The sequence below is a fragment of the Monodon monoceros genome, unplaced genomic scaffold (assembly GCF_005190385.1).
Source record: "Monodon monoceros isolate NGI ecotype Baffin Bay Population unplaced genomic scaffold, NGI_Narwhal_1 Super_Scaffold_2, whole genome shotgun sequence".
Taxonomy (NCBI): Eukaryota; Metazoa; Chordata; class Mammalia; order Artiodactyla; family Monodontidae; genus Monodon; species Monodon monoceros.
The window spans coordinates 15,950,897-15,963,462 of record NW_021703776.1 but is presented as its reverse complement, the minus strand read 5'-3'; the positions used below and the strand labels follow the sequence as shown (position 1 = coordinate 15,963,462).

Below are 12,566 nucleotides of genomic sequence, written 5' to 3'. Positions count from 1 at the left end.
CTAATGTGTAATTTTTCACTTTTATTTGCTCCCAAACACTGAAAATATGCATCCTCTGTCAGGCTTGGCCGTTACTTTCATTTCACTGCAGGGGATATACTTGCCAGGCGCGTGTCCAGCTGTGCTCACACCACAGCGCCCTGCAACCCCACTAGCCACTGTCATGGTTTCATACACAACTGAATCTCCAATCTCTCATTTCCAGCCCTGACCTCCCTCCCGATCTCTGTGTTCTGGACATCTTTATCTGATTCCTTCCAGGTCTCCCTCAAACTCACCTGTCAGAAACCTAGGGCTGTCCGAACCCATGGAACGTGTAACACTGAGAGTGAGCCCCGGTGTAAGCTGTGGATGCTGGGTGACCATGATGTCCATGTGGGTTTCCCAGCTGTAACAAATGGGGCCACTGTGGAGGAGGGGGTGTTGATAATGGGGGCGGCTGTGCAGTGGGGGCAGGGGACATAGGGAAAAATGTGTGCCTTCTCAAATCTGCTGTGAACCTAAATCTGGTCTAAAAAATATCAAAGAAAAAGGAAAAAACAAACCTAGAATTAAAAAACCCAGGCGAAGGGTAGCGTTCTGTCCCTTCCCCTATTTCAGCAAAGGACACCATCATCTCCCCAAGGTCTGTATCTAAAATTCTTTTAGTCCTACACCTGACCACCACTTTTAACTTACCCCACGTTACCACATCCGGTCCCTCCTCTCCCCTTTAGCTTCAGTCTCAACCCTGCCATCTTGTAACAAGGTCGGGCTCCAAAAAGGGCCTGTTTCCCTTCGACCACACTGGCTTGTCTCATTATTAGCAAGACACAGCTTCTCCATTAACCATCCTTATCTTTGGAACGCCCCTCCCCGCTTTCTTCCTCGTAGAGCTTTTACACAGGACCAGCCCAAATGCCTTGTTTTAGATAAAGCCTTTCCTAACTCGAGGCAGCACAAAGCTGAATCCACCGTGGAGTCACATAAAGTGGAAAGGTCTGGGACTTCTGCACCAATAGCGTGGCTTAGCCAGACCCCAGCATTTGGGGACGGATCCTTGAAGGCTGGCTTCAAGTGAAGTAATACTTTACTACTCATGCTAAAGTAATCAAACTAGACACCAGCTCTGCGGGGGCCTGGCAGGCTCTTAGTTAAGAAGCACCACTGGTACATCAGGCTTTGCGCGCCACCCGCCCCCCCCCCGCCCCACACCGAACTAGCTGTGTGATCTGGGCTACATTTTGAGCCTATTTGCTCATCTGCAAAGTGGGGAGAATACCTACATGATTTAGTTTTGAGAGTTAAAGGATCGTACTGTGAAGAACCTGGCTCTCTTCCAAGTACATCTGTGAACCTATGAAGCACTCAAATACGGTTTTCCCCACCGTGCTTCTGATGGCCTCAGATTCTCCATGTAAGGAGCAAGTTGTTTACGCTTCTACCATGCATGACCACATTGCTGTGAAAGGATCTGTGTGTTGGTTAGTTTCCCTCTTAATATGTAACAACTCTGAGGCTTGGGGCTGTTTTCTGCATTTATGTAGCCCCAGGACCTAAGTGCTTGCCAAATGCAGGGTGAACGAATTAAAAAAGTGAATTAGATACAGGAAGACAGAGAATTGTAATGAAAAAGACAAAAGCAATGAAAAAGGAAATAAAAGAGAAGCATGAGTGCAGGGATCCTCAAAAGTACAGGCAAGCAAAATGGAATTTAATGCCCTTAAAGAACAATGTCCTGTGAGATGCCTTATTCATGTCAGGGCTGAGCCTTAGATGAAGCTGTTTCTCTGTGAAAAAACTTGTTTCTTTTAGTAATGCTATTTAAGTTGCTATGGCATCCTGGGCAAACGCCCCACTCCCAACATGTTGTCCCTCCAGATTCACACAAGGTAGAGAAACCCCCAAGGGCTCCAACTGTCTTTGAGACAATGGTGTATATGTATCAGTCTAAGAAATTAATGCACTGAAATTCACAGAAACTGTAATTCTGCAATGAATGGGTTAGAGTCATTTTTATCTAATCAATGGACAAAAATTCACTTAGCAGTTTCATCTGCTTTCAGAAGGTTAAGATATTACATAAAACTAGACAATATGTGGAAGAAAGTTCAGAAATGAGTTTGGTTAGTGTTTTTGGTTTTCATCAAAAACACCATCAGAACTACGGAGAGAAAAAAGATTAAAGCTGCCCTCCCACGTAAAATCAGAGCAAGATTTTCAAGCAATTATTACTTCATTTGCTTGAGCAAAACATCAGCTTTCTTGGAAGTCGGGCCAAGCATTATGTAAGAGTCTCAACTCTGGTTTGTATCCAAAATAGGAAGATTATTAAAGTTACCCTTATTGAAAAAAGAAATTAGTATAGGAATTGTGCAAACAATTAGCAGAAGGGAGGGTTTGTGGTAACATGGCAACACTGCCCAATGTGATATAAACTAACCAAGTGGAGGATTTTACAGAACACACAAAATTGATTTTTGTCAGGCAGGACCTATCAGTGTGCTTAGTACAGAGATACCTAAATGACTTAAAAAACTACCATGTGCCTTCGCAGGCCTTCCCCTGACTCCATCCTCCCCTGGGTCTCACCTCAGGCACCCAGTTCCCAGAACTGGAAGGGATCTCACACCATAGGAACACCTGAAAGATGTTCCTATGTGGAGACCAAACCCCCACCTCCAACAACAGGGATCCCGTGGTTCTGCAGAAGTGGAGCAGCTGAGGGAATGGTTCCCGGCCCGTGGGCCCTGGACGCCCGGAGGAGGGCAAGGGGTCCAAGGATGCACGGGGCACTAAGAACTGTCTGACGATTGTACAGGTGAAAAGTACCAATAAGCAAATAAAGTCTGTATATAGTTGTGACACCATAAAGGTGTTCCCCTACTGAGACTCAGGAAAAACAAAGGAGAAGAGGCCACAGTCAGAAGAGTTGCTGTCCTACTGCCAATATCGAGTCGGTATGTATGCTGCCAATCCTACCTCTTGTGCAGAACTTGAGAAATCTTTCCATCACAACCTCAGTCTTCATCTTTGCCGAGAACGTAGTCAATACCTGCAGACCCCCAGGAGTTCCCCACGCTGCCGCCCCGCCCCCAAGGGCGCACATGCCTGCCTGGCAGGGGCCGGGAGGTACCATCTTCCCCACTTACCCCACTCGGCCTCAGGAGTCACTGATGACTCCACTTTTAAAATTAACTTGACTAGGATCCATTCAAGCTCTAGAGAAATGTCTGGTGTCAAAAGGAAGCAGAAAGGAAGGCAGAGGAGAGGTCATTACTTGCCGTTTGTTCCGCAGCAGTAGCTGCTGTACCCTCGATCTGCCCTACTTCTGACGACTTAACACACTGCGCCGGGAGGAGATGAGTCTACAACAAGGTTTGCCCCCAAAGCTAAAACAAATTTACTGACATTTAAAGGGCAATACTCACCCTAGGTTTATCTACAGGGGCAAGAAATTCATCCAGTGGTGCTTCAGTATGCAGGGATGAAATCAGTTTTGCAATAACAGGTAAGAAAGGACGTTCTCTAGGACAGAGCTTCCTGCTTTGTTAGCAGCCTGGGCCGGAGCAGGAGCACAGGGTTTGGAGCCCCCGAGGAGGGCTTCATTCCCTGCTCAGGACCGAAGGCTCTGGTATCAGCCATGCGTGGCGTGATGCGCAGGCCTGATTCAAAAAGCTTGACAGCATTTCTGAGCACGGTTTTCGGTTGCTAAATATAGGCTCAGCAACAGCACTGCCGATGAAATCACTCGGGAGACATTTTTAAAAAGAAGCAAAAGGAAGCAGATTTGTGATGTGCCCATAGCAGGACAACTGTTGTAGATGAGCTCAGTCCAACTCGTTAGAGGACAAAGGTGCGCCCTGTTCCATCAACTGAGCCCTGCGTACTCCTGTACTAGCCAGTGGGCTGCAGCTGGCGAGTCAACGGGACTCGGGGAGGGCACCGCAAAGCCCCACACCAGCCCCGGCGGAGTCCCCCGTCCACACCTGGGGCCTCTTCTGAGGGCCGTTTAACCAGACGCCGCACTGACGGTGACAGCTTCACCACGCGTCCCACCCCACTCTTCGCTCAGATACTCAGAGCTGAGAGGACAAGCGGCCAGCACGGAAGAAGAGCAGGGGCGCGGGCCACCCTCCTCTTTATCCACTGGCAGGGCCGGGCGCTCCCCCTGGGCGCCGGTCGCCACACTTGAGGACTCGGCGCCGCTCCCGGATCTGGCGGGCTGAGGCTTCCTCCACGACCCCCCCAGCTTCCTTCCTCGGCGGCAGGGGGAGTGGAGTGGGGTGGGCTCGCACTTGGCGACTGTGCTGTGAAGCCCCAGCTGTGCTGCGGAGCCGCGGGCCACTTTAAGAAATCCCGATGCTGGCTCCCAGGGAGATTCCGAGGCAGTCAGGGTGTGGCCTTGACACGTGGATTTTTCAAAGCTCCATAAGTGACTCTTGGGTGCAAACACAGCCGAGAACCACTTCAGCACACGAGCCCCAGGCTGGCTCTGGAGAACCCAACTCATCCCCTGCTCTTAGACTCAAGCAAAGGCTGGTTTGGTGCCCTGGTCCCCAGGCTAAGAGCATTAGGGTCCCTTGGAAGAGTCGAGAATGGCTTCCAAAGTGATTTAAGAGGTACAACTGCCTGGCTTTGGAGAATGAGGGTGACAGAGGAGTTGAATGATGGCTTAAAGGTTTTCTAGCTTGGCTGGATATAGGTGATAGTGACACCCCAACCAAGACAGGGAGTCTACATCGACAGAGGAATGGATAAATAAGATGTGGTACGTATATACAATGGAATATTACTCAGCCATTAAAAAGAATGAAATAATGCAATTTACAACAACATGGATGGACCCAGAGATTGTCATACTGAGTGAAATAAATCAGACAGAGAAAGAGAAATATCGTATGACATCCCTTACATGCGGAATCTAAAAAAAAATGATACAAATGAACTTATTTACAAAACAGAAGCAGACTCACAGACTTAGAGAATGAACTTATGGTTACGGGGCTGGCAGGGGAAGGATGGGGGTATATTTAGGGAGTTTGGGATCGACATGTACACACTGCTATATTCAAAACAGATAACCAACAAGGACCTACTATATAGCACAGGGAACTCTGCTCAATGTTATGTGGCAGCCTGGATGGGAGGGGAGTTTTGGGGGAGAATGGATACATGTCTATGTATGGCTGAGTCCCTTTGCTGTGCACCTGAAACTATCACAACATTGTTAATTGGCTATACTCCAATATAAGATAAAAAGTTTACAAAAAAAAAAAAGACAGTGAGTCTAAGAGAATGAGCAGGTTTGAAAGGAAAGATGATTTACTTTCAGCATTTTGGGGTTGAGATTTCTGTGGGGCTTTGAGTGATGACATGTGACAGCAAGTTTGCTGGCCTGAGGCCCCTGGGCAACCAAGATGAACCACAGACCCGGAGCCACAGGACAGACGAGGTCACTAGAGTCATGCGTCTGGGTGAGCTCACCTGGGAACCAAAGTACAGATCGAACGTGAAGGGAAAAGAGCCAGGAACACACTGTGGGAAATGATGGCCTTTAAGGAGTGGACAGAAGAAGACAGTTCAGCAAACGAGACTGAGGGAAAATATGGCCACAGAGATGAGAAGAGAAACAGATGACGGAGGTGCCATGGAAGATCCAAGAAGGCAGGGCCTGTCTTGGTTTGCTTTGTGTCCTCAGGGCCTGGCACATGGTGAGTATCAATAAAAATAAGTGGAATCGGTCAGCTGATGAGCAGTTTCAAGAAGGAAGCGGTGGTCACTTCTAGCTAAAGCTGCAGAGTGATAAAGTGAGAACAGAAACATCTGCATTTGGTGGCTAAGAGGTCTCTGGAGATTTTGGTGAGGGAAATTTCAAAGGGGAGTGCTGATGGAAGAGAGATGCTTAGTAAGTCGTATGGGACAGTGCAAGCATCCCACCCTGGGCATGGCGGGGATGTACGGGGGGTGGTGGGTGTGTCTGCATGTGTGCACACACGTGCATAAACACACCTGAGAGGCACTAGGCTGCTGGGTGTCCTTGTTTTCTACTAATAACAGTATCACGTTTACTCCCATCTGCGTTCCACGACTTCAGTAACTGCCCCACGTGGAAATGAAGCAGAAAATGGAGCCAAGGCAAGGAGTCGTTTCATAGTTGAGGTTGGTTTTCAAAACAGAAGCGCATGGTTCTTAGGGCTGCATCAGGCACGGGACAGCACAAGAGGGCATGTGGAGGACACGGAAAGCAAAACCTGACATGCCCCCCAGCAACGTGCCCCGGCAGCACTCCAGCAGGTGAGGCGCCTGCCCCGGGGGAGCACAACGTGCACACGCCCGCCGGGGCCCTCTCCTTCCTCCTCCCCTACATCCCCCACGCCCTGGGCGGTGCCCCTGCAGCGCACAGCTCTACCTGACGAGGAGGAGCCTGTCCTTTTCAGAGGGATGGTCATCCAGCCACTGGGAGAAGCGTGCGTGGGACCACTCGGCCCTCTGCAGGGTGGAAACACAATCAGAGGAGAGAGGGTGAATCCCATCCTGCGACAGCACGTGCGGGTTCAGAGAGGATCGCAGGGATTCCCGGGGTCAAATGACGCCAGACACCTGCCCAACGGCAGGCGGCACAGCCCCTGGGGCACCTTCCTGACTCCCAAAGAGCCTTTTGGGTTTGCCAACTGAAGGTAGGTCAGAAAAGTAAATGGAGCCTCTGTCAAAAAAGCTTTATGGGGCTTCCCTGGTGGCGCAGTGGTTGGGAGTCCGCCTGCCGATGCAGGGAACGCAGGTTCGTGCCCAGGTCCGGGAAGATCCCACGTGCCGCGAAGCGGCTGGGCCCGTGAGCCATGGCCGCTGAGCCTGCACGTCCGGAGCCTGTGCTCCGCAACGGGAGAGGCCACAACGGTGAGAGGCCCGCGTACCGCAAAAAAAAAAAAAGCTTTACGAACATAAATGACTTGTGTCACTATTATTTAAAGGGCTAATTCTAGATGCAGCAGGCAATTTTTACACTGCTGAGAAAGTAGGGGCTGGGCAGTGGGAATCTTTCTTCCTTCCTTAGGCATTTGCTCAAGACAGGAATCCTTGATTACGTAAGGCAGGAGAAGGTGGGGCACCTTCAGTTGGGGGGAGGGGGGCGGCAGCGGCACATTCTTCACTTCCTTACCTGGAAGGGGGATCTCAGCTCAGGGGGTGCTCTTGTGAACAAAAACTGAATAATGATGCTGAATGGAATAATGTCCCCCAGTGCAGGGCTACTGGCCACGTGTTCACTTGTCTGGAAGAGCAGTGGTCTAAAAGAGGGAAACGCAGAAGTTATTTAATGCTATTCGATACAGAAAGAGGTGACTTGGTAGAAGAATCACAATAGCATACTAGCAGAATATAACCGCACAGTAGCGTGATAGCATAATACGCAGTAGAAGACTGAATAACAGCAGTCTTCCTACACTGGCTAATTCCTAACCATTTCTTAACCCCCTGTTTAGCCGGGAGACACACACACCCACCCCACACTCTGGCAGGTGGACCTGCCCTTCAGCTCCTTCCTTGACCCCCAGCTCACTGCCTTTGGGTCTGACTTTACTTCAAGGTGACTCAGCAAAATCCCCTCTTAGAGCTCATCTGATGAACAGGCTAAAATCAAAGCACTTAGCTGAAGCTGTCAAGTAGTTATAACTAATAGGTTTGGTCAAAATTTTCAGTTTTTATTTTATATAAAATCCTTCCTTGGGCTATAATCTAATGTGGATAAATTCAAAATTTCAATAAATTCAAAATTCAGTTTTCCATACAACTTTTCAAAGGGCAATTACGTCCTTGTATATACAAAATTATTACCTCACTGACCATCCCTCCCTTCTGACACACTGCGTGTCTGGGCGTCACCATCCACGAAGGGCCTCCCTCATTTTACTGTACTTCACAGATTTGGTGTTTTTTACCAAACTGAAGGTTTGTGGCAACCCTGTGTTGTTAGATGATGGTTAGCATTTTTAGCAATAAAGTATTTTTAGTTAAGATACGTACAATTTTTTTAGACATAATGCTACTACATACTTAATAAACTATAGTATAAACGTAACTTTTATATGCACTGGGAAACCAAACAATTTGTGTGGCTGGCTTTACTGTGACAGTTGCTTTACGGCAGTGGTCTGGAACCGAACCCGTAATATGTCCGGGGTACCCCTGCATTTTACAGGAGCCTGCAAGAAAATCTATCCCGTTACCCAAGCACCTACCCCCTTGTCAAAGGCTGGCAAAAATAATTTGAAACTTTTACTGACTCTTCCTTGGCTTTGGGCTCTGATAGATAAGAGTTAATTAAAGGCCAAGCTGTAGAGGCTGAATCTCAAGAGGAAAGATGGCAGCAACATCTCCGGACTCAGCAGCGATTCTGAAGTATGTAAAATAGCTCTGTACCTGGGCTCTTTCTTCACCCCACGTAATTTACTCCAATCTACAGCTGAAGGCCTGGACGAACCAGAGACACAAGCTTCTTCACCACACTGACGATACACTCAAGAGTCAGCAGTGCTCTCAAAAGATAGTTGGTTCTGGTTGGATCCAGAATATATTGGAAAAAATGTCTTTATAGTAGCTATTCTATAAAATTTATCCCTGGCAGGGATTTTTCTAATTTCAACTGTTTTGTAAAACAACATTATTCTGTAATTTATTGTCTTTAACTACTGTGGAAACTTTTTAGTTCATCTGTGTTGCCTGTCTCCAGACTTCCACAAAGCTCTGAACCAGGTCCTCTGTGGGAGCAGGGCTAGGGTCTTCCCACAGCTGTGGGTGGTACACTTGCCTTGAACACTTCCAAGGGCAGTCACCTCACAGAGCTCCACGCTGCAGAGCCTTAGGCAATGAGTCCAGCACCTACTCGGGTATGAAAACGTTGCTGAGGGAATTCTGGTTTTCCTGGAGGCATCCCTGTTTAAGTCCTTCTCTGTGTGTCGAAGACTCTGTCTCCATCTAGGCAAAGCTCCTAGTTTTAACAGCAGCAGCAATGGCTACCACACAGAACACTTATTTAAAGCTTTAGAAACGTGAACTCATTTATTCCTCCAAACGACCCTATGAGGTAGGCACTGTTACATCCCCATTTTACAGACAGGTAAACTGAGAGGAAGAGAAATCAAGTAAAAGCTAGGAAAGGGCAGAACACAGACTCAAACCTGTGCAGCCTGGCTCTTCATTTTGCCAGGCAGCCTCTTTTAGGATATCAACTGTAGCAACTACTCATCACGTTTTTAGAACAGATAGACTTATTCTCAGAGAGAAACAAAGACCCCTGGAGAAAGTACAACTTCAAACTGTTAACAACTCCCATATGGTAACCTGAGCAAAGTAATGTTTCCAGGACAGCATTTGAAGGCCATGCAGTTATTACCTCTTTAGGTATCCCCAAATTCTCTCCATGGGTCAAGGACCTCCAGTCACCCACATAATTGAACCATATCATCACAGTCTCTCTTGGAATTATTTTCACCCGGCATGACCTGAAGTCCTTCGGGGGGTGGAGGGCGGCGATGAGCACTACGGTCTCAGAAGCCTCTGGAAGCTGACTCTGGGTGGGAGGGGAGGAAACTGTGCCCCAGCTCCACTTCCCGTAGCCTGGAGAACCCTTGTCCCAGCAGAGGAAGCTGAAACATCTCACAGCCCAAGGTCACCGGGTGCTGAGCAGCTGACATTCCCAGACTCAAAGCCAGCCTGGGGCCAAGCGCGTGTTTGAGCTGTAACAGGGCAAAGAGCCAATGGGGAGGCGGCTCCTCCACTGGGTCACGGGCTCATCCTGCTGGCACTCCTGAGAGGCCACCCTGAGGATGTGGGCAGACAGGGGAGCTTGTGCCTTCACTTCTCTCCCGGCTGCCCCTGGTCTGGTGAGAGTCCTCCCCTGCCCCAGTAAAGCCCAGTCTTTGCCTACAGCATGTGACATGGTAGGATTCATCCTGAACCCTAGCTCATGACATGAAGAGACCCGGGGGGGAGAGGCCAGTCCTGTATGACAGTCCTCCACTTACTGAAGGGCAGCCACATGGAATCCTTTCTGCCTCTGTGACAAAAAGATGACCAAGAATTTTGGTCCCCGCTCTCTCTCAGTGTTCCTTATATGAAGTCCCACGTACAAATGCTTTAGAATTAAGTACTAAGAAACAATGAACTTTTTCCTAAGAATTGATATACTTCCTTCCTCCCGAAAGTGAGAATTACATAGCTGATTCTGTTCCTCTTTTATCTTTGGCTTCAGGAAGTTTAAAGTCAAATTTGAAACTTATCTACCACAATTAAATTAGTTTTATGGTTTGAATATTTGTGTTTTTGTTTTCCTTCTATATTCTTGATGCAAACTGCAAACAATCCAAGGGCAGGGAGGGAAGAAGGATGAGAAAGGGAGAGGGAGGGAGACGGTGAGGGAGGAACGATCGGTAACGTGCCACGGCCGGCAGCCCAGCCGAGCCACACACGAGGCTGCTGACTGCAACACCTGCACAGGGCAGGCCTGATAGAAACCAGCTCACTTTGAAACAGCATCTTCTGGTCAATCACTTGTCCCAACTTTGGAGCTCTGAGTCACAGCTGTAATTTTTCTGCCAAGACCAACTCTTCCACTCTAGCCACTAACAGGACTGCCAAAAAAGCCACGGAAAGCACAACTGGATTTGATTTCGTATTATGCATCACTGACATAATTACCTGTAAACACTGAATGCAGACATTTTGTTTCCGGTGCTTGTTTTAAGAAGCTGAAAGAACACAGAATGAGAACCTCCCTTCTCCCTGATTCCAGGTGGAATCTGAAATACCGGCAAGTTCAAAAAATACATCACCATCTGAGGTGATAAAAGGAACAAAAGGAAATTAATTAAGGTGTTATAAAACACAGATACCCCAAATGCCACAAAATCACTCTTAGAGAAAAATACTCTAAGTAGCAGTGTTTTTCAAGGTTAAACTTTACAGGCAGCTGGTATTTCTTTTTTAATTTATTTAATTAATTTATTTACTTTTGGCTGCGATGGGTCTTTGTTGCTATGCCCGCGCTTTCTCTAGTTGCGGCGAGCAGGGGCTACTCTTCATTGCAGTTTGCAGGCTTCTCATCGCGGGGGCTTCTCTTGTTGCAGAGCACGGGCTCTAGGTGCGCAGGCTTCAGTAGCTGTGGCTCGCGGGCTCTAAGCGCAGCCTCAGTAGCTGTGGCGCGTGGGCTTAGTTGCTCCGTGGCATGTGGGATCTTCCCGGACCAGGGCTCGAACCTGTGTCCCCTGCATTAGCAGGCGGATTCTTAACCACTGCGCCACCAGGGAAGTCCCCAGCTGGCAGTCTTAATTAATCAAGTATTAGATCCCATTAGAAAAAAACTGTACTTCTAGTAGATCTCCACATTTAAGTGATCCAGAGCTGTGTAGCTGTCAGTCTTCTGTTAAGGCCAATTACAGAGCGGAACAAGACTCGAGTCCTGCTGTCCCGCGTCCACAGCCAGCATCCGGGGTTCCTGGGCTGCCTGTCGCCACCCGCACCGCAAAGCCCCTTTTGGTGAGGGCAGCCCAGACCACTGAGAATGTGCACTGAGATGCGGAATCAGCAGAGAAATGAATGGGGCAGGAGGGGAGGACACGGGACTCCTCCCTGCACTGGACATAGTGAGGGCTTTGGAGAGATGGGAAGAGGCCCAGATATGGTGGCAGGAGGGACTGTGTGTGTCCCAGGAGAGAACGGAGCAGGAGGCTGATGACTGGGGGGTGAGTCAGGGCTCAGAGCAGAGAGGTGAGAGGCCCCCCAGGTTCCTGTCTTGGAGTCTAAGGCTGTCAGTCCCAGGGGACCAGGACAGAAAGGAGGCAGGGGTTTCAAGCAGGCGTTCTCTGAGAATAAAAGCCCACATTTGGTTCAAGTTTCCTGCAGCATCTCCCGGAAGGCTGTCTGCAGCAGAAGATGGGAGATGCGGCATTTCAGAGCAGGAGGTCACCGCCAAAGTGGGGAGTTTAGATTCTCTTTAACACTCTCTGACTTCTCCTGGATGAATCATATAAGCGTGCACATATTGCTCTAGGACCCTCTGGAGTGCAAACAAGCACAGACTTCTGGGATAAGACACGGGGCTCGGTGGTTGCGAGCACAGGCAGTCCTGGGTCTGAAATGCAGCCCTGCGGCTCACACACAGTTCTCACATGTGCAGCCCCAAAAGCTTACACCCCTCAGCCTTGACTGCTGCCTGGGAGTTGTCCCTAACTCTCATCTATTGTGGTAAGGGTGGAAGGAGAAAGTACCAGGACAACGCTCAGCACAGGCTTAGCATATAATCATCAAATAATGACTATTAGAATAAAAACGACAATAAATGAACTATCCAGTCCTCCACATTTACCCGGCTGCTCCTAGCACTGCCGAAGTATTGGCAGACAGCAAAGCGAAGCAAGCCCCAGATGTGGCTGCCTTCTGTCTTCAACGCTGACATCAGAAGCTTGGCATTAAGAATCCAGAAACCTTGGGGAAATCGTGATTGCAGAGGATGGACTGAGTGGAAGGAAGGAACAGAACACGTCTGGGGCTGGAAGCGCTCGTCACGGCGGCTGCAGAGACGGCCACCGTCA

At 48.8% G+C, this 12,566-nt stretch overlaps 1 protein-coding gene across 1 annotated transcript in view; it reads right to left on the bottom strand.

The window, feature by feature from the left end:
- COG5 (component of oligomeric golgi complex 5) overlaps positions 1 to 12,566 on the bottom strand; it is a 284,211-nt gene that overhangs the window by 1,622 nt on the left and 270,023 nt on the right. Inside the window, exons 20-21 of the mRNA XM_029233621.1 lie at positions 7,139 to 7,265; positions 6,392 to 6,471 (exon numbers count right to left, since the gene is read on the bottom strand). Of these exons, the coding sequence (XP_029089454.1) occupies positions 6,392 to 6,471; positions 7,139 to 7,265 (207 nt within the window). The remainder of the gene's footprint in view (positions 1 to 6,391; positions 6,472 to 7,138; positions 7,266 to 12,566) is intronic.